This window comes from Salvia miltiorrhiza, unplaced genomic scaffold (assembly GCF_028751815.1).
Source record: "Salvia miltiorrhiza cultivar Shanhuang (shh) unplaced genomic scaffold, IMPLAD_Smil_shh fragScaff_scaffold_178_2, whole genome shotgun sequence".
In the NCBI taxonomy this organism is placed as follows: Eukaryota; Viridiplantae; Streptophyta; class Magnoliopsida; order Lamiales; family Lamiaceae; genus Salvia; species Salvia miltiorrhiza.
Window position 1 is genome coordinate 95,876 of NW_026651440.1, and position 22,128 is coordinate 118,003.

The following is a 22,128-nucleotide window of genomic DNA, read 5'->3' on the forward strand; positions in this document are numbered from 1 at the left end:
AAGACATCTCCAAGACTTTGAGATGGCATGTGGAACGGTGCGCACCGCAAGTCAAGCCCTTGGCGAGTACATCCGACTCCTCACTTTTTCGTTCTCTCTATTAGAAGGAGCGAGGGAGTGGTTATACGATTTACCCGAATGAAGCATTCGGACTTGGCAAGAGCTGCAGAGCAAGTTTTTAGAGCGATACTTCCCAGCCGCCCGAATCTAGAATTTGAGGACTCGAATAAGTAACATCAAAATGGGGATGGGAGAAATCCTCTATGAATATTGGGGAAGGTTCAAGCAGATGTTGGCCAAATGCCCACAACACCAAATACCGGATCATGATCTTATTCGGTATTTCGTGGGAGGACTCCGAAGACAAGATAGGCAATGGTTACACGCTGCATGTGGAGGATCGATCTTAAACAAATCTACAGCGGAAGCTTTCAAGCTCATAGCCGACATGGCAGAGGAATCGAGAGATGAGGAAGGGACTATAGTCAGAACTACTCCGGTACCGGCTCCTTCTCCCCAAGACGAAAAGTTGGACAAGCTTTACAACATGTTCGAGAAATTTATGACGAATCAAGGAACACCCAATCAAGGGATTCCCAACATTCGAAAGCCTGTGAAGGCATGCCAGCTTTGCATGGCAAATTCACATGCAACCGATGAATGTCCACAACTTTTCGAAGATGAAGAGCTTAATGCTATTGGGCAACAGCCAGGAGGAAACAACGGAGGGCAAAACCAAAAACCTTTTGAGCCCTACAGGCAGCAGTACAACAATCAAGGATGGAGGCGACATGAGAACCTTAGGTACGGCAACAACAACTATCTGGGGCCAAACCAAGGGCAGACGAGTAACCCACCACAATACTCGCAACAACCTCAACAGGGAAGAGGATCCTCCCTATCAGAGCTCGTGCATCAAATGGCCCAACAACAAGTGAAGTTCCAGCAAGAGACCGAAAAGTTCATAATGGAGACGAGAGGAGGAATGCAGAATGTGAACTCCCAACTATCACATCTTGCCCAAGCAGTCGCCAGACTTGAAAGTAAACAAGGGACACTCCCATCCCAAGTGGAGGTGAAAAAGGTGAATGCCATGACACTCAGAGGAGGAAAGGAGTTACCCGAGGTTGATAAGGAGAAAAACAAAGAAAAGCCAGAGATCAACGAGGAAGAATTTGCCCAAGATAGAGAGGCAAAGCGAAAGGCGACAGGGAAGGGTAAAGAGAAATCAAGCCAGACTGAGCCCAGACTCCCCTTCCCAGACAGAATGGCCAAGGAACAAAAGAAGAAAAAATTAATCGAACTGGTTAAAATCTTCAAGAAGGTAGAGGTCAATATACCCCTTTTGGTCGCGCTACGCTCTATGCCCAGATGTGCAAAATTTCTCAAAGAACTCTGCACTCGGAAGGTCAAATACACGGATGATGCGAAATTTCAAGTGGGCGAATCCGTGTCCGCAGTTTTACAACGAGATATGCCTATAAAATCTGGAGATCCTGGCATGTTCTACATTCCATGTGTAATAGGAACCATGAAGGTGGAAAAGGCAATGCTCGACTTAGGGGCATCCATCAATGTTATCCTACCCGAGTGGTGATCCAACTGGCAGATAGATCAAATGTCTACCCAGAGGGGATATTGGAAGACGTTCTGGTCAAAGTGGAGGAACTCATTTTTCCAGCGGACTTTTACATTCTAGACATGGGAAAGTCAAAAGCACGAGATCCGGTCATGCTTCTGGGCAGACCATTTCTAAAGACTGCCATGACTCGCATTGATTGTGATACGGGCAAGCTAACATGTCAGTTTGAAGGGGAAACGGTGACCTTCGACATATACAATGCCATGAAACATCCAGCCGATACAGAGATGGTGAAAAGTGTCGACATGATCGAGAAGGTTGTTGAGGAGGTTTTGCCCAGAACAGCATTCAAGGAGCCATATGACACTATACTCCAGAATGGCATAACCGAGGAGGACTTGCAAGAGGAACATTTGCAAGAGGCGGTGAAAGTACTTAATGCGTGGAGCGAAGAGGTCAACCACACTGAGGCATTAAAAATCCCCACCCTGAAGGAAGAAGACCGACTTGTTCCATCAATCCAAAAGGCACCCAAGCTCGAGCTGACACTTTGCCCAAACACCTCAAGTATATCTTCTTGGGCGAGGACGACACTTTGCCCGTAATCATCAATTCAGAGTTGACACTCGAAGACGAGAACAAAGTCAAGATGACTTTGAGGAAGTACAAGGAAGCAATTGGATGGACCCTAGCCGACATTAAGGGCATAAGCCCTACTATATGCATGCACCGCATATTACTAGAGGAAGATGCAGTCCCAGTCCGGGACCCCCAGAGAAAGCTCAATCCAGCCATGAAGGAAGTCGTGATGAAAGAGATACTCAAACTGTTGGATTTGGGCATAATATACCCATTATCCGATAGTAGGTGGGTAAGCCCAGTACACGTTGTGCCCAAGTAGTCGGGCATACAAGTGGTGGAGAATGAATTCCGAGAATTGATTGCTACAAGGTTGCAAACTGGCTGGAGGGTGTGTATTGATTACCGCAAGCTCAACCAGAAAACACGGAAGGATCACTTCCCTTTGCCTTTCATCGATGAGATGCTGGAAAGACTCGCGGGGAATCAATATTTTTGCTTTCTGGATGGATACTCGGGCTATATGCAGATTTGGGTCGCGGAGGAGGACCAGGGCAAAACGACATTCACTTGCCCTTTTGGGACGTTTGCATACCGGAGGATGCCATTTGGGCTATGCAACGCCCCGGGCACATTCCAGAGATGCATGATGAGCATATTCTCGGATCTCCTTGAGAATTGAATCGAAGTCTTCATGGATGATTTCACGGTGTATGGGCAAACCTTCGACTCATGCCTAGCCAATCTGGAAAAGGTGCTGAAAAGGTGCGTTGACAAGAGTTTGGTGTTGAACTATGAGAAGTGCCACTTTATGGTCAAAGAAGGTATCGTGCTCGGACATGTGATATCAGGCAGAGGAATAGAGGTGGACAAAGCAAAAATTGAAATCATCTCCAAGCTACCATATCCAACGTACATCAAGCAGTTACGAGGATTCCTTGGGCATGCTGGATTCTACAGGAGGTTCGTGAAGGATTTTGCAAAGATTGCCCAACCTATGACAAGGTTGCTACAAAACGAAGTGGAGTGGAATTTTGATGAGGATTGTAAGGAGGCTTTCCAGATCTTGAAGAACAATCTGATCTTCGCACCCATAATACAACCCCCCGACTGGGATATGCCCTTCGAGGTGATGTGCGACGCCAGTGGATATGCCATAGGGGCAGTTCTTGGGCAAAAGCGGGGGAAGGAGAGTCACGTCATCTATTATGCCTCGAAGACACTGAACGGAGCCCAAGTCAATTATTCAACGACTGAGAAGGAGATGTTGGCAGTGGTGTTCGCCTTTGAAAAATTCAGGTCTTACCTGCTTGGAGGAAAGACCACAGTCTACACCGATCATGCGGCCCTGAAGTACCTTCTGGCCAAAAAGGAGTCTAAGCCCAGGCTGATCCGATGGGTTCTACTTCTACAAGAATTGGACGTGGAAATAAAGGACAAGGCTGGAGCACAAAACCAAGTGGCCGATCATCTAAGCAGGATTGTGAGGAAGGAAAAGGGGAACCAATCAAGGAGATGTTCCCGAATGAACAACTGTTCTATGCCCAAGGAAGGAGGGAAGATCCATGGTACACAGATTTGAGCAATTACCTATGTTCTGGATATGTACCCCCTGGATACACTTATGCCCAGAAGAAGAAATTGGCCAAAGAAAGCAGAGAATATATTTGGGACGAACCGTATATGTGGAAGCAATGCGGGGACCAATTACTTCGGAGATGTATCCCACAAGATGAGCAAAGAAGCATTCTAGAATTTTGTCATTAAAAGGAGTGTGGGGGACACTTTGGGCACAAGAGAACTAGAGCCAAGGTTCTGGAGTGTGGTTTTTATTGGCCAACAATCTTTAAGGACAGCCACACCATCTGCAAGAATTGCCCACAATGCCAGCGAGAAGGAAACATAACAAGGAGGAATGAAATGCCCATGATGCCCATTATGCACGTAGAGATTTTTGACATTTGGGGAATGGACTTCATGGGACCCCTTCCCAGCTCAAGAGGAAACTTGTATATCCTACTTTTGGTGGATTATGTCTCCAAGTGGGTGGAGGCAAAAGCATCCCCGACGAATGACTCAAAGGTAGTGGCGAATTTCTTGAAGACTAACATTTTCTGCAGGTTTGGTGTGCCCAGAGCAATCATCAGCGACCAAGGATCCCACTTATGTAATTTCTCGGTCGAAAACTTGCTCAAAAAGTATGGAGTCCAACATCGGGTCTCGACAGCCTATCACCCACAAGCCAATGGACAGGCCGAACTCTCAAATCGCATAATCAAAATGATTTTGCGAAAGACCGTTGGCCCCACAGGGAAGGACTAGAGTCTTAAGCTGGAAGATGCCTTATGGGCATATCGAACTGCGTACAAAACTCCATTCGGGATGTCACCATATCGAATGGTGTATGGCAAGAGGTGTCATCTACCGGTGGAATTGGAGCACAATGCTTTTTGGGCAGTGAATAAACAGAACTATGATTGGGACAAGGCAGGGCAAGCAAGGAAGCTAGAGATCCAAGATCTCGAAGAAATTAGGAGAGAGACGTACGACAATGCTGTTCTCTACAAGGAAAGAATGAAAAAGAGCCACGATGCCTTGATCAAAAACAAGCAATTCAGCTTTGGGCAAGAGGTTCTCCTGTACCAAACACGATTCAAATTTGCACAAGGTAAGCTGAGTACTAAGTGGACTGGCCCATTTGTGGTGAAGACCCAATTCCCAAATGGAGCCGTTGAGATCGGAAATCCAAAATCTGGGAAAGTGTTCAAGGTGAATGGACAAAGGCTGAAAGCCTATTATGGGCATAAGCCCGACGCTGGGGAGGAACTGGATCTCGACCCAGCCACAAGCACCTCGGATTAATTGGAAGGTATCACGTCATGCCCAGGACGATAAATAGGGCACTGGCCAGGAGGTAACCTGGTATTTTCGTTTAGTTTATTTTCTTTTAGTTTTGTTTCGCTTTTGTTTTTGTTTGCCTAGGAACCCGGTTATGCCCACAGCTGTGGGCGAGTTTGAGTTTCCCGCCTTCGCGGAAGTTTGAATGTGTTTTGCAGATACAGGGGGAGCAGTTATGGGCAAAGAGCAGTCGATTGGAGAAGCATTGATTCCAGGGCAAAAGAGGGCTCTCGGGAAAAACGCGGCTGAAACCGCCTGACGCACGTCACATCAAGTGACAGTTGTCAGCCCCTACACCCCCAAAACCCTAAAACCCCTACCACGACGTCACTACCCTAACTATCCAACTTCCCATAATCACCACCCCCTTTCTCGGCCTTTCGAATACAAAACCACAACCCAGCCGCCATGTCTCCACCAGACCCAAAAACAAACTCCGAGGCATACCCCAAGGAACAGAAATCGATCTCACCGGAGAAAGCCCCCCACCGTCAAAACCAAAAGCTTCGAAAAAGAACCCACGCCAAAAACCAATTCCGATGGACACTACACCTACCCCCTCATCCAGAACCCTACCGCAAACTGAGAGCCCCTCGCTGGTGGACGAACATGCCATTGAGCAACTCACGGCGGAGATAGACGTCCCTACTCTTGGCGCCAGAGACCAGCATGCAGCTGAAGGAGAAGGCAAGGCGACACCGGAAAAGGTGAAGGAAGGCGAGGGAGAGCCATCCAAAAAGAAGCGCACCTCCACTGCTCCGAAGAGGAAGAAACCGGCGGCCGAGAAATCGGACACGCCGGCCGAAGTATCATCCAACGAAAGAAACGAACCCTCTGGTTCGGTGATGCAGAGCGAGGAAGGAGAGTCCAGCGAAGAGCAAGAAGAAAATCCAGTGAAAAGGAGGAAGAAAGTGATCAACCCGACCCCGATCCGAATGATCAAGGGAGAGCCGGCATCAACATCGAGGAGCAAGAAGAAGGCGGTGAAAGGAATTGTTGTGCCCAAGATTCCGGACATGGATGCACTGAAACCTCTGGGCATAGTGGACAAGGTGAAGGAGTATTTCAACAACATTGGATGGAAGGCGTTCCTGGAGTGGCCAGGGCACGCATACGAGGAGGTGGACATCAACCAAGCCTGCGGACCTTTGGGCATGAGCTTTTCTATGAAGGGAGAAGTCAGAGATATGTCAGTGAATGAACTCAACCTCAACTTGGGAATGGCGGAACTGAAAGACCTGCAAAAGAAGGAATACAAGGACGTGAAGAGAGGAATCCCCACCTTTACTGCACAAGAGTGGGATGTGATGTGGGCAGAGATCGGTGATGGAGGCCAGTTCAGAACCCAGAAGTTAAAAGGGCATAGGATTCGTGACTCAGCCCTAAGGGTTTGCCATCGCATTCTCTCGTACTCCATCTTCGGCAAAATTGACAGCAGAAATGCTATGTCCAAAAAGGATCTCTACATCCTTTGGGCAATGCACAGCGGGGTGAGGCTCAACTTTGGAGCCTTTCTGATCGAGCACATCGATTCCATCATCAGCAAGCCTAATCAGAGGCTTTCCTGCATTCAGTTCACCACCGCTTTTGCCAAGGCGAATGAGATTGAGATTGAGGAGGGGAACACTAAGATTGAGGCGGAGAAGCTGAACATCGAAGCCCTGATCCGCATGAAGGATGTCAGAATGGATCGGGGTGTGCCCAAATTTATCAATCCAGACGAGAGGGAATTTTCAGCGGCCGAAGGCCAAAGCCCCGCTGTGGGAAAAGGAAAAGAAAAGGTGGAGGAATCAGAGTCAGAGGAGGAAAAGGAGAGTCAGCTGGACAGAATCGAGTCCCTGATTGTGGAGACCCAGAAAGCACTGGCAGCGACCCAGAAGGCCCTTCTGGCCTTCTTCAAGTATCAAGGGTTCAGGTACCCACCTGCACCTGCCCCTTGAATTCTACCCTCCCTAGGATGTTAGTTTTTTAGTTTGTTTTGTTGCATCTTTGTGTTTTTGTTCTGTTTGCTTTGTTGCGTCTTTGTGTTTTTGTTCTGTTTGTTTTGTTTGTGTTTTCCTTGACCCCCTCTACACACCCACTTTGCCCAAAGCAAAGTGTGTGTGTGTGTGGGGGGCCAGGACGTCTGTTGTTGCTTTACCGGGTAATCCTTGTTCTCGCACCCTTTGCCTTAAGGCAAAGTGTGTGAGTGGGAGGGAAAACCCGGTATCTTTTTTTATTTTTAAAAGTTTTTGTGTCAAGCATGCTGTACAATCGATGTTACTCAGTTGTGATGATTTGAAAGTGCAATTTTGTGAGTGAGATTATGCAAACTTTGTGCCGTATGTAGTTGAGGACGATGGATAGGGAATCGACATACCTTGTGAGGATTTGAGCTTTTAAAATTGTTACTTTATGCCCAAAACAATTATTTCTTTCATTGTGTGAATATTGACATCTTGATTTAGGGGTGATGCTAGAACTTGCCTTGATTCTTAGTCGAACCCTGTGTACATAGTCTAGGTGTATTAAATGATTTAGGCAAATTCTTTCTTTAGCCCACTGAGCCAAACTGACCAACCCTACATCTATCACTTGCAACCCCTTTTGAGCTTAATAATTCTTTTGAATTCACTTATAAATTTGCCTAGATTTGAGCCGTCCCGGTCAAAACTGAACTTAAGGGCAAAAGAAAGGGAGATAGTGTAGTGGAGCCTATGGGCAGGACTAGTGCAAAAATTGCAAAATGGGACGTCTAATCCCAAAATAGAAAAAGTCCATAAAAAGAAAAAGAAATAAAAAAAAAAAGAAAAAGAAAAAAAAGGAGAGGAAGAATAAAGGGAAGAATGTGCTTAAGCCCGCAAGAATAGGCAATGATCAAAAGAATCTGGGAAGTCTGTGGCCCAGAATGAAGTTCAGAATGACCTTAGCCTCGTACCAAAAATTCTCATCTTATGCCTTAAGCCACATTACAACCCATGAAAGACCTAATGAGATGCACCTAGGGCTTTGACTAAAGGGGAAGACAATAGAAGATAGGCAAGCTTATGGTCAGAACCCAATCAAGATGTCCGGAGTGTAAACACGAGCCTAAACACTTGAGAGAAAGAGTGAAAGGGGAGAAAAATCCTTATACCCAGAACCCGATCTTGACTCAACTGATGACAATTTTGATTGTTTGATCAAGTTACTTGTTGTTTCTTTTGATCTTCATTTTACTGTTGGACTGAGAGAGTATAGCATGCTGTGTGTTTTCGTTTTCTCTTTTATGTTTTACGTGTCTATTTCGTCCGTGTCTGTACTTGGGCAAAATCATGCATGCACGCTTGAGGACAATCGTGTTTAAAGTGTGTGCGTGTGATGAGCCCAGGTTTGTGCTCTATTTCTGTGTTTGTTTTAAGTCTAGATCGAGTCTTTTTCCTTGTGTTTGTGTCGTTTGGTCGCCTGGGAGGGCGTAATTCAATGGCAGGACCAGCTTGTGGGAAAGAGGCCAAAATGCCAGAGAAGCAGAGTGCCAGAGGATTCAAAGGGCCACAGAAATCAAGCTGCCAGCGGATTCGAAATGCCAGAGCAGCGGAGTCGGCTTCGCCAGAGAAATCATCCGAGCAGCGGAGTCGGCTTTGCCAGAGAAATCAAGCTGCCAGCGGATTCGAAATGCCAGAGCAGCGGAGTCGGCTTTGCCAGAGAAATCAAGCTGCCAGCGGATTCGAAATGCCAGAGTAGCGGAGTCGGCTTTGCCAGAGAAATCAAGCTGCCAGCAGATTCGAAATGCCAGAGCAGCGGAGTCGGCTTCGCCAGAGAAATCATCGGAGCAGCGGAATCAGCCGAGAAGAAGAATCCTCCGAGTACTCCAGGGGTCGAAAGTGCTGTCACCTCTCGTGAAAGAGGTATGTGCCGGAAGCAAAGTGATTTTGGAGGCAAAATCATCCCTTATGTCCATAAGTACCGCACGAGAGCTGGCAAGCAAGAGAAGGAAGGAGGCAAGAGAAGACGGAGGCACAACAGACGGGCGAAGAAGGATTGCAAGTAGGAGTCCGAGAAAGGCGGAAGGCGGCAGCTATCCAAAAGAGACCGATAAGGCCAAACCAACGCCTTATCCAAAAGGAAACATATCTTCATGAAGATTAGGTCTGAAAAGGGATAAGCATCTCCATGCTTGCATGGATCCGGCCACATCTAATGGGTTGGGCCTTCGTACCCTAATGATTCCTATAAATACCCGACGTGCTTCACAAGCCAAGGGGGCTGAAATTCCGTTCTGTTGTGCATTGTTTGAGAGTTGAAGCTAGCCCAGGCTGTGGGCGTAACCTCGTACTTTTCTGTTTATGTTTTGCACGGCACTTTCGGCCGTAGGTACTTCGATTTTCATTTAAGTAATTTCAATTCCAGTTATGTTTTCCTTTATATCTTTTGCTTGTGTTATTTACGTTATGGTTGGCTAAGTTTATATTCTGATTTGGAAAAGATGATCTAAGCATGAATAAATAAACTCGAGAGGTCTAATTTGAGCATAACAACTATATGAGTATATTCCCGATACACTAGGTTTGATTCCAAAAAGGTTGTAACAACTTGGTTAATTAATTGATCACTAGTTAACTCGGAAGTTCTGGCCACAAGTAATAATTTGGGCATAAGGCGAGTTGCCATCGACCTCTAAAATAGTACAACTGGTGTTGGAGCCGTGACTGCTGTGAAATATCGGCGTAAGAGTCAAGTGGGTCTATCTAATTCTTAAAGCATTCTGGGCAAAGCACAACTAGCGATAGGCCATCGCAGAGAGCGTGGATGTTGCCCGGGGTAGTTGATTTCCATTAGCTGACCCTTCTAAGGGATCATAAACTGAAAGGATAGATTGGGTAAGGGGTTTGTTGTGTGCGTGACGAGTGACAATAGGGGCACAACAATTCTTATGCCTATAACCACTGGTATGCGAATATAGTGATTAATCTTTGCACCAATGATCGAGTGTTAATTCATGTTTAGTGATTCTAACCCAAGTCAGAATTGTTTTGTTATTTGATTTATCTCCTTTGTTATTTCAGTTTAGGTTGGATACCCGTTCTGCCCATAACCATGTTTTGGTCAGAACACTACAGAAAACAAAACCCTTTTAGTGACACCCTTGCAGGAGAAGTTACTGCTCAGGTCAAATCCCATAGCATTCATCGCACACCAGATAAACTTCCAACTTATCGTGTCGAATTTTTTGATATCAACTTTACAGGCCATATTATTTCCTTGACACGATCGTTTCATGCAATTCACTCCTTCAGAACCCAACAGAATACAGTCATGAATCAGACGACCGCTAATGAAACCAAATTGGCTGGAAGTAATAAAATCAGCCGCCACCGAAGAGAGCCTAGACGCCAAGATTTTAGAGAGGATCTTGAAGAAGAAGTTTGATAAAATAATTGGCCTCAAATCCGCCACCGAATCCACAACTTCCTTCTTGGGGATAAGAATCAGAGTATTGGAGTTCAACCCAGTAGGAAGATAATTTTTTATAAAGAAAGTATAGCTGCAAGGGATTTTCAGGAAGTACTATGAGCAGTACGAGCGAAGGGATTTTCAGGAAGTATATCTGCAAGGGAGTGTTCGGTGACGACAGAGCAGACGGTTCTAACTCCAGCTCTGACGAAGAAGCACGTGACAGAACTGACGATTTCTACTCTGGCTCTGAATCTGACCCTGAAATTCCAGAGCACACCGTAGAAACAAAGGAGGAAGAGGCCAACCCTGCCGAGTTCAGCGTTGCCAGCTCTGCCAAGTTCAGCGCTGCCCAGGCCAGCCCAGCTAATTTCAGCACTGAGCAGAATATAAACAAGGATAAGAAGGAGATGGCGCAAAACATAGAATACATGGGAGACTTCACCAGGCCTGTAATTGGAGACATAAACACTTCATCGATCATGCTCCCTGCCACCGTGAGAAACTACAATCTCAAACCAAATGACTCAAGTTTGCTGCCGGTGTTTCACGGGATGCCGAGTGAGGATGCCCTGCAATTCATTCGGGATTTTTGCACCCAAGTGCAAATCATACCACTGCTTAGCCTCACGGAGGACCAACTCAAACTCAAGTGCTTCCCCTATGCACTTAAAGACCGGGCGACGACGTGGATGCTAACTTTGCCGCCCAACTCTATCACCAATTGGGGAGAAGCGTGTGAAAAATTCATGCTCAAGTACTATCCCAGCCACAAGACACAGGAGCTTAGGACGCAAATTGCAGAATTCACCCAAGGAGTGGATGAGCCCCTACACGAAGCTTGGGATAGATATCAAGAACTGCTCCGTCAATGCCCTCAACATCAATACCCAAATGTCATGATAATGCAATTCTTCTATGATGGGTTAGTGCAAACTGCCCAATTTATGGTGGATAGCACGGCAAGAGGTAAGATAGCTCGGAAAACTGCGGCAGATCTGAAAGAGATTTTCAAGACCTTGGCCGAGAGCTCCCAACAAAAGTCAGTCCGAGGACGGAGAGTAGAGGCTAGTGCCGTGACAAATCAGTTCGAGATATAACAACAATTGGCCTCGATCATGCGAGAAGTCCAACAGCTCAAGATGGAAAAGATGGAAAATTCTCCAGTTCAGAGCTCAGCGCCGCCGATAACAACTCAGCCAAATCCAGCTCTGCCGATGTCAGCCCCGCTGAACCCAGCCCTACAGTACGTTGAGCCCTGTGGTATTTGTGGAGATTTCAGCCATGGAGCTAATGAGTGCCATAGAATGGGAGAGTTTACTCCGGAAGGACAAGCTGAGGTCTATGTGGCACAAGGATTTCAAGGCTACAATCAAGGGCCAAGCAGACCTTATGGGCAGAACATGAATCACGGCCAACAAAATGTTATTGGAGGATGGAGAAATCAGCAGAACGCTGGATGGGGAAATCAAAACTTTGGGGGGAGTCAATTCCACCGACCATCCCATATGAGATATCAACAGCAGCAACAATACTTCCCACCGCAGCCGAGCATTCCACAACAATTCCCACAGCAGTATCAACCGTCCCCAATGCAGCAAGGGAACTTTCAACCTCAACAATTGCAGAACGCGCAGCAGTTTCAAAAGTAAGTTCCACAGCAAAGGCCGTCTTTGGCGGAGACTATGCAGTCCTTCATGGAGATCAGCAAGCAGAACATGGAGATGACTAAGCAAAATTTTGAGTCTCAATCCGCCACAATAAAAAGACTTGAGACTACCGTGGGGCAATTGTCGAGCACTTTGAACCAAATTCAACAGCAACAGCAGCCCGGGAAATTTCATGGCCAACCCATGCAAACTCACCAAGCTCAAGCTGTCACTGTTCTTCGCAGTGGTAAGATGGTGGATAACAAAGTGGATGTTCCTGTCCAGACCAGAGAAGAGTTGCCGAGCTCTGCCTTCACCAGAGAAGAGCAGCCGAGCTCTGCCTTCACCAGAGAAGAGCAGCCGAGCTCTGCCTTCACCAGAGCAGAGCTTCGAGTCCTGTCCAGACCAGAGAAGAGTTGCCGAGCTCTGCCTTCACCAGAGAAGAGCAGCCGAGCTCTGCCTTCACCAGAGCAGAGCTGCCGAGTCCTGTCCAGACCAGAGAAGAGTTGCCGAGCTCTGCCTTCACCAGAGAAAAGCAGCCGAGCTCTGCCTTCACCCGAGCAGAGCTGCCGAGCTCTGCCTTTACCAGAGCAGAGCTGCCAAGCTCAGCTCTGACCAGCCCGACTGATGGAGAGAAGGCAGACCAGCAAAAGGAAGGAGAGAAGGAGAAGGAGGTCAAGCTCCACAAAGCTACTACACCCTATCGACCACCGGTTCCTTTTCCGAACAAATTGAGAAACGAGAAGCAGGACCGACAGTTTGAGGAATTCTACAATATGTTGGCCAAGGTAAATGTGAATTTGCCTCTTCTTGATGTGATCCGAAATGTGCCTGCATATGTGAAATTCTTCAAGGAATTGGCATCCAACAAAAGAAGGTTCGGTGACAATGAGAAGGTGTTGGTCTCCGAAGTTGCAAATGCAATCATGCAGCAATCTTTGCCACCCAAGCAACGCGATCCAGCTAGTTTTGTGATTAATATTGCTTTGGAAAATGGTAAGGAAGCCACGGGTATGTTAGATTTGGGGGCTGGGATTAACTTGATGCCTTACTCTATTTTTCAACAATTAGAGTTAGGTAATTTAAAATCTACTTGCATGTGCCTCCAACTTGCTGATAGGTCCGTCAGGTATCCCCGTGGTATAGTAGAGGATATCCTAGTTAGAGTTGGGGGTTTGATAGTGCCCGTTGATTTTGTCGTACTTGAGATTGGGGATGTGCATGAGAATGGTAGAGATCACACTCTGCTATTCGGAAGACCCTTTATGGCAACCACCAACACATTGATTGATGTCAAAAATGGAACTATTAAAATGACCGTGTTAGGGGAATCAGTGTCTTTCTCGGTGCATGAAAATTGGGCTATGCCTTCTGCCAACTTTATGAATGAATGCTCATATATAGATGCTATTAATGGCTTGGTTGAGAAGGTATTTTTCAAGGAGCAGGAATGCGTGGAAGTTTGCGCTGGATCGGCCAACATGGAGGAATTAGCTAGGGAAGCTGAAGAGTTCAGCGCTGCCCAGCCAGCTCTACCCTTCAGCTCTTCCCAGCCAACCCTGTCGAGCTCAGTACTGTCCAGCCATACCGAGCTGCCCCTTGATGAACAGATGGGAACCAAGAGACCAGCGCTGGAACTGAAGGAACTCCCTGCTAATCTCAAGTATGTTTTTCTAGAAGAAGGCGAGGAGAAGCCAGTTATCATCTCGGCTACTTGACACTTAAGCAAGAAGCAGCACTGATCGAAGTTTTGAGGAGAAACAAAGCAGAACTAGGATGGAGCCTAGGAGATATACGTGGCATTAGTCCAGCCACATGCATTCACAGGATAAACCTAGAGGAGGGAGCTACACCCAAGCGAGATGCCCAGCGACTCTTGAACCCTATGTTGATGGAGGTTGTGTGCAAGGAGATCCTTAAGCTACTTGCCGAAGGGATTATCTACTCGGTCGCCGATAGTGAGTGGGTGAGCCCCGTGCATGTCGTGCCAAAGAAAGGAGGAATGACGGTTGTGTGCAATGACAAGATGGAGTTGGTGCCGACGCGTCCTACCACGGGATGGCGGATGTACGTTGACTACAGGAAACTCAATGCCGTCACCAAAAAGGATCACTTTCCTCTTCCTTTTGTTGACCAAATGTTAGATCGCTTAGCAGGGCATGATTTTTATTGTTTTCTTGATGGCTTGTTAGGTTACTACCGAATCGCAATCGCGCCGGAAGATCAAGTCAAAACTGCCTTCACCACACCTTTTGGGACGTTTGCATGGAAGAGGATGCCGTTCGGGCTGTGCAATGCACCCGGGACATTTCAACGATGCATGATGTCCATATTTTCTGACATGATTGGTAAATTCGTGGAGGTTTTTATGGATGATTTTTCGGTTTTTGGGCAGTCCTTTCATGATTGTTTGACTAAGATTGATGTAGTGTTGCGAAGGTGTATTGAAAGTGGCCTAACCTTGAGTTGGGAAAAGAGTCATTTCATGGTTACTCGCGGTATTGTCTTGGGTCATGTGGTGTCTAAGCATGGACTAGAGGTCGACAGAGCTAAGGTGGAGGTAATCCAAAAGTTGCCACCCCCTATTGATGTCAAGGGAATTAGGAGTTTCTTAGGTCACGCCGGTTTTTACCGGCGTTTCATTAAAGATTTCTCTAAAATTAGCCAACCTCTATGCAAACTGCTAGCTCAGGACGTCCCTTTTAATTTTGATGACTCTTGCATGCATGCCTTTGAAACATTAAAACTTAAGTTGAGCTCTGCCCCGGTTGTGATTGCGCCTGATTGGTCATTACCCTTTGAGATCATGTGTGATGCGTCTAACTCTGCTGTAGGAGCGGTGCTAGGTCAGCGTGTGGATATGATGTTACGTGTGATTTACTACGCTAGTTTAACTCTAAATAGTGCACAAGTAAATTACACCACTACTGAAAAAGAGATGCTTGCTGTGGTCTTTGCCTTAGATAAATTTCGAGCATACATCATTGGGTCTAAGGTCATTGTCCATAGTGACCATGCTGCGCTTCGATATTTGATGACTAAACCTCAAGCTAAAGCTCGTCTAATCCGTTGGGTCCTACTGTTGCAAGAGTTTGATGTAGAGATCAGGGATAGAAAAGGGAGCGAGAATCATGTAGCTGACCACCTTTCCCGCTTGGATAAAAATCTGATAGAGTCGAGTCTTAATTGCATCCCTGAAGCTTTTCCTTTTGAGCATACATATGCATTAACCTTTGATAAGTCCAGCTCTGTCGAGATCACCTCTGCCAGCCTTGCCGAACTCAGAGCTGCTCAGTGCAGCCCTGCGAGCGCCGAGCCCTGGTATGCAGATATCGTCAATTACTTAGTTTGTGGTATTCTACGACCTGAGCTAACCTCGCAGGAGAGAAAGAGATTTTTAGCTCAGTGCAGGCACTACTATTGGGAGATTCCTCACCTCTTCAAGCTTGGAAAGCATGACGTCATTCAACGGTGTGTGCCGGCAGAGGAGCAACAACAAGTGTTGAAAATGTGCCATGAAGATCATTGTGGTGGACATTTTGGGGGGCAGAAAACAGCACATAAAATTCTTCAATCAGGTTTGTTTTGGCCTTCCATTTTCAAAGATGCACACACTTTCACTCTTGCATGCGATCGGTGTCAGAGAGTAGGGAATATCGGCCGCAGGAATGAGATGCCCCTCCAAAGCATTTTAATTGTCGAAATTTTCGATGTGTGGGGCATTGATTTCATGGGGCCATTTCCTACTTCGCATGGGTTTCAATACATTTTACTTGCTGTAGATTACGTGTCCAAATGGGTTGAGGCTATCCCCACACGGACATGTGATGCTAATGTGGTGCTTAAGTTTGTGCAAGAAAATATTCTTTCTAGATTCGGATTTCCTAGAGCTATCATTAGCGATGGAGGCAAGCACTTCTGCAACAAGTTGTTTGCAAAGCTCATGAAGAAGAATGGGATCACGCACAAGGTTGCAACACCATACCACCCACAGACCTCTAGACAAGCCGAGACGAGCAATCGACAGATCAAGGGAAGTTTGGAGAAAACGGTGCAGCCCTCGCACAAGGATTGGTCCGCAAAGTTGAATGATGCTCTTTGGGCGTACAGAACTGCCTTCAAGGGCGTGCTTGGGATGAGTCCGTACCGTCTCGTCTATGGCAAAACCTACCATCTGCCGGTGGAGATTGAGCACAAGGCTTATTGGGCAATCAAGGCTGCCAGCTATGACTTGGATTCTGCTGTGAAGCAGCGCACGCTGCAAATGGATGAATTAGATGAGCTACGCAATGAGGCGTATGAGAATGCGAGAATTTACAAGGACAAAGTGAAGCGACTCCATGACCGTCGTATCTTCCATAAGAAGCTTTGCCCTGGGATGAAGGTACTTTTGTTCAATTCTCGACTGAAGTTATTCCCGGGTAAACTGAAATCTAGGTGGAGCGGTCCATTTTTACTCAAGGAGGTGTTCGAGCATGGTGCGGTAGAGCTATTGAACGAGCACACAAAGGAGAGTTTCCGAGTGAATGGCCATCGAGCGAAGCCGTACTACGAGCACCAGAGCTCGCCTATGGAGGTGGAGTCTCAAGCTCTACACAACCCTAGCTGAAATTTAGCTCTGAAGTCGGGCTGGAGACTTTAACTCTAGCACTTGGTGGGAGGCAACCCACCGTTGGTTTGTTTATGTTTTTCTTGTTTTGTTTTTCTTGTTCTTTCCTTGTTTTTAGTTGTTTGTTTTGAGTTTTTCCTAAGTTTCGGTTGCTTTGCGGATATTATGATGCTTGGTGTGCATGTCTTATTTTTAGCGGTGCAATTCTCAATATGCCGCCAGCGCTGCTGCCACCACCGCTATACTTCTCCGCGCTGCACTTCTCCGCGCTGTACTTCTCCGCGCTGCACTTCTCTGCGCTGCTCTGCCAGCACTGACCTACTTCAATGTGGGCACTTTCTACTCTGCAGCGCTGCAACTCTCCACTCTGCCACAGACCACAAACTCCACTCTTCACCACCTCTCACGATGCTTCAGTTCTTCCATGCCAATAATCAGGGACATTTTCTCCTCTATTCTTATTTCTTTTGTGCCCTGAGGACATGGCATGCTTTCAGTGTGGGGGGTGTTTTATTGTGTTTATGCTTTCAATTGGGCGAGATTAGTCTTTCTATGCTTAGTTTTTGGTCTCGAATCTTGCTAATTTTTATGAATTTGTTGAAGAGTAGATGGTTTTCGATGCGCATTTTGGGTTTGTGTTTGTTTGGTGGTTATTCTTGTTTTACCTTTGATATATGTTTCTTGATTGGGCAAAGAATTAAGAGTTTTGTTGCAACACTTTTGTAAGTAAGTAAAACGTGATTTGTCCGGTAGATGCTAGAAGGAGTGTTGTCATTGTGATTGCCTACGATCGTATCTTATCTGTGAAATATGAAAAATGTTGGACGAATTGCCAACTTCAAAATTGCCAGCTCTGAAACATCTGGCCTGTTCTGAAACGTGACAGCTCTGAGTCTCTGCTCCTCTAGTCTAACTATGAGCATGGGAAACCACGCGAAAAGACTTTGGAGTACATCCAAATGGTTTTTATTTCATGAATTATGGCTCAACTGTCGAAAATCTTAAGCACACAAAGTGTGAAAAATGATGATATTGATTATAAAGGTGATCACATTAGGGAATTCACTTCTAGCGGAGAATTGGGTCTGATCGAATTGCTTACATTACTGTTTTGTTGCTTCTTAAACTTTGAGTTACTTGCATGATCGAGAGATGTGTGTTGATTGTAAAATTTTGAATTGACTTTGTGAATGTTTGGATTGGAAATTAGCATTGTTGAAATCAATTTCTTCCTAGGATTCATACGGATTTTGCTTGAGGACAAGCAAAAGGCTAAGTGTGGGGGGGTTGATTTATGCCTAATTGTTCTAATTTTAGGGGCTTTCATGAGCTTTATTTTAAGATAATCTTCTGGAAATTGGTGCGTTTTTGGTGTATTTTATGCTTTGCATGAGATTTAGGATTTCGAGATAAAGAGTGCAAATGTTGGAGAAGTTTGGGCTAAGAATTACGTTTTTGTGCATACTCTGGCGCGTCAGAGAAGCGAAGCCCCGCGCTGCAGAGAAATCCAATCGCCAGAGAAATGCAATAGTCAGAGAAATCACTCGCCAGAGGAATCACTTCGCTGCTGAAATCACTAGAAAAATCCAATCGCCAGAGAAATCACTCGCCAGAGGAATCACTTCGCTGCTGAAATCACTCGCCAGAGGAATCGAAAACGCCAGAGGAATCAAAAGTGCCAGAGGAATCATAAGCGCCAGCGGAATCACCAGTCAGAGAAACCGAAAGCCAGAGCGAAAGCCGTTCTGCTGGCGAGAGCCGCGATTTCCGCCAGAATGGAGATTATTTCCAGAGCGCGCGTCACAGCTGGACTTACCTTCCTTTGCACGATTCTATTCCTTTTAGAGTCCGGCTTTGCATGGCAACTTCCATGGTGATCCATAGGGATTAGAAGTCTATAAATAGGGCCATACTTTTCATTGTAAAATCATCCTTTGCCCTAGTTTTAGACGCCATCTTTGCGATCTGTTGGCATCCGAAGCTTAGGAATTTAATTGCTTTCATAGTTTCGAATTTTATTGTTTTTAATTAGGTTTCAATTCAGACTTATTTAGTTTTTGTTCTTGGATTGCGATTGAGTGACACAATTACACGTTCAAGGATTTTACGGTATTTCGTATTTCAATTCAATTTATTTTATTTAATCATGTTTATGTTTTTCGTTCATGTTTATGCTTTCTTTTTAATTATGCAATTTAAATTATGCACTTTAGTTTCACGCCTAGATTAGTTGGTTTTTAATTTACAAGTATTTAATTTCTTAAGATAGGTTTAATTTGAGTTGTTTAAATTCTTGCCTAGGTTAAGTTTAAATTCAGTTCAAGTTTACTTTGCACGTTTAAGTTTAAGTTACATTTTTAATAATCCAACTCTTTACTGCTTTCTTTTATTGCTTTTTCCTACGATACTACTAAAAGCCCTTAAAGACTTTCCTTGAGAGATGACACTGGGTCAACTTACCATCACTAGGATGTCCTTGTTCTATTGCAAGTCAACTTAGAGGTGTTTCTAGTTGAGTCAATCATCCCCTGGCGGATCAAGCGATGATAAGTCGGCATGCGGTTGTGAATCAGCCTCCAACAAATAAGCAAGCGCCTAGTAGGAATATAGTTTTCCCAAAGCCAAGTCCCCCAGGAAACTTTGGGGCAACGGTGACAATGATTACTAAACGCCAAAGCCGATGTGACATTCCCATGCAAAGACGGTTTCCAAAACCTCACGTCTTTATCATCACCCAGCGGGATAAGCAAAATGTCACAAATAACATCAGGGAACTCATTGACAAAGGCCTGAGTCAAATGCCAAAGTCCATCATAAAAATAATCCGCCACCGAATGATTGAAGAATGGGAACATATAAGAAGGAATATTACATCTACTTGCCAGAGTATAACTGAGCCAGTCATCATGCCAAAAAGAAGTCGCCACTCCATCGCCAATATGAATGTAAGTATTCTCAACAAGCTCCCCAACTTCATCTTTTAAGCCCAACCAAATTGAAGAGGCCGCCACAATACTCTTCGCACGCCCAAAACGATCTAAATAACGATCGTGCAAAATATCAAAGCCAAAACCTCTGCCGCTGATCAACTTCCAAGCCATTTTCATATGATAAGACTTGTTGATAAGAGCGAACGATCTAATCCCCAGGCCTCCTTCCTCCTTAATAGCGCACACCCTTGCCCAGCTAACCGGACACGAGGGTTTTTTCTTCACATCTCCAGTCCAAAGAAAGTTACGACAGCAAGTATCCAACTCCTTAATAAGAGAGCCCGTCCACTTATAAATCATCATAGAGTGAGTAAGAGAGCTCTGGATAACAGACTTGATCAAACAAAGTCTCCCAACCATGGAAAGTTGAAGCCCTTTCTATCTCGAAAACTTATTCAAAATGCGATCATGGATAAGCCGAAGATAAGAGGCACGAGCACGCCCCCTGAAGATAGGAACACCAAGGTAATTAAAAGGAAGCTTGCCCTTCGTAAAATTAAGAATACCCTCAATCGAACTCTTCGTATTGGGAGACACTTTGTCAACAAAAAAGATCTGGGATTTCTCCAGACTAACAATCTGCCCAGAAATATTACCATAATAATCCAGAATCCTCCACAAGGTATGAGCGTTGCTGGTGGTCGCCTTGCAAAACACCAGAATATCGTTCGCATAAAAGAGATGGGTAAGAAAGTTCTTTCCCCTACTGAGCTGCATCGGAATCAAATGACCAGAAGCCACACAATTGGTGATGAGAGCCCTTAATACATCCTCTGTAATACCAAAGAGAATCGGAGAAAGCGGATCCCCTTGACGAACACCACGAGAACAACCAAAATATCTGTGAAGCTGCCCGTTATACAAAATTGAAATTTTGGCCGAATGCAAAATAACCTCAATCCAACGAATGAAAGTGCTATGATAACCCGCAACCCGAAGCACATTCAATAAGAAATTCCAGCTAAGAGTATCAAAAGCTTTCTTGATATCAATTTTACAAGCCATATTCTGACCTTCCCAGTGCGACTCATACAATTCGCACCTTCAGAGCCCATCAGAATACAATCGTGGATAGAGCGTCCACTTATGAAAGCAAATTGATGCTGAGAAACATAAACAGCAGCCACTTGGTTTAGACGATTCGCCAACACTTTAGAAATAATCTTGAATAAAAAATTAGACAAGACAATAGGCCGCAGATCAACAATCGAGCGAATAACATCTTTCTTTGGGATCAGAACGAGAGTATTAGAATTGCAACCAGACGGTAGATAGCAATTTTGGAAGAAAGCTTGTGCCGCACACCAAATGTCCATCTTAATAACAAACCAACAACTCTGATAAAACTTCCCAGAAAACCCATCCGGGCACCGCGAACTACTCGAATCCATATTGATCACCGCCGCCGTGATCTCCTCGTCGTCCGAAGAACGAATAAGCATGCTATTATGCTGATCCGAAATAACATGATCAATGATGGCCTCAAAGCAACGATATCATCAAGAATTTGATCATCAGCGGTAAATAAAGTAGAAAAGAAATCTACAATATGACTACCAATGTGCTCCTAGTCATAGACCTGTTCACCGTCAATCTCCAGATGTGAAAGAATATGAGGTTTTTGCCTATATCTGAGAAGAGCATGAAAAAAATTGGAATTACGATCTCCATCTTTCAACCAATAAGCATGACTCTTCTGCTGCAGGAGAACGCTATAACGGGTAAGAGCAGTATTGATGTGAGCCTGTGCCGCAACTTCTCTCTCAAATAAATCCTCAGTGTATCCATCCGAAGCAATCTGCATTTGAACCTCCAGAAGATCCTGCTGCGTACTCATATGAATTCACAACTAGATCTATGAATCACAACTAAAACTAGAATTCACAACTAGCTCGATGAATTCACAACTGAGTCGTTAGTGTTGGTTGTGAATTCGTTAAAGCTCGAATTCACAACTAGTTGTTTTGGTTGTGAATTCAAGTTTTAAAATTAGAATTCACAACCAGTTTGATGATTTCACAACTGAATTGCTAGTGTTAGTTGTGAATTCAAGTAGTCGTGAATTTGAGTTTTAAAGCTTGAATTCACGACTAACAATATTCCTAGTTATGAATTCACGCGTTAAAACTTGAATTCACGACTAACACTATTTTTAGTTGTGAATTCAAGCTTTAAAACTTAAATTCACGACTACTTGAATTCATAACTAAAATGAATGCTGGTTGTGAATTCAACTTGGTAGAATGCGCGGATAATTTTTAAATTTTTATATGCAAGGGTAAAATGGTAAGTGTGACTAATTTTTAATTTTTTTTTAAATCTTAGTGGACAATTTTTAAATTTACTCCAAAGTGACTATTTTCAAAATCCACTCTAAATATAATTTGTACTTGCTAACAATTTATATTT

The 22,128-nt window shown here is 45.0% G+C and overlaps 2 protein-coding genes across 2 annotated transcripts; both read left to right on the forward strand.

The window, feature by feature from the left end:
- The first annotated feature begins 241 nt into the window (after positions 1–241).
- Positions 242–1,597, forward strand: LOC131002742 (uncharacterized). Its single transcript, XM_057929211.1, has 2 exons — positions 242–619; positions 710–1,597. The coding sequence occupies exons 1-2, from the start codon at positions 242–244 to the stop codon at positions 1,595–1,597; spliced, it is 1,266 nt and encodes a 421-aa protein (XP_057785194.1).
- Positions 1,598–4,558: 2,961 nt separating this feature from the next.
- Positions 4,559–5,023, forward strand: LOC131002744 (uncharacterized). Its single transcript, XM_057929212.1, has one exon. The coding sequence runs from the start codon at positions 4,559–4,561 to the stop codon at positions 5,021–5,023; it is 465 nt and encodes a 154-aa protein (XP_057785195.1).
- The last annotated feature ends 17,105 nt before the right edge of the window (positions 5,024–22,128 follow it).

Coding starts and splice junctions, on each gene's coding strand:
- LOC131002742 (XM_057929211.1), top strand. CDS start 242: ATGGGGATGGGAGAAATCCTCTATGAATATTGGGGAAGGTTCAAGCAG. Junction 620..709: donor ACATTCGAAAGCCTGTGAAG/GCATGCCAGCTT, acceptor ATTGGGCAACAG/CCAGGAGGAAACAACGGAGG.
- LOC131002744 (XM_057929212.1), top strand. CDS start 4,559: ATGGTGTATGGCAAGAGGTGTCATCTACCGGTGGAATTGGAGCACAAT.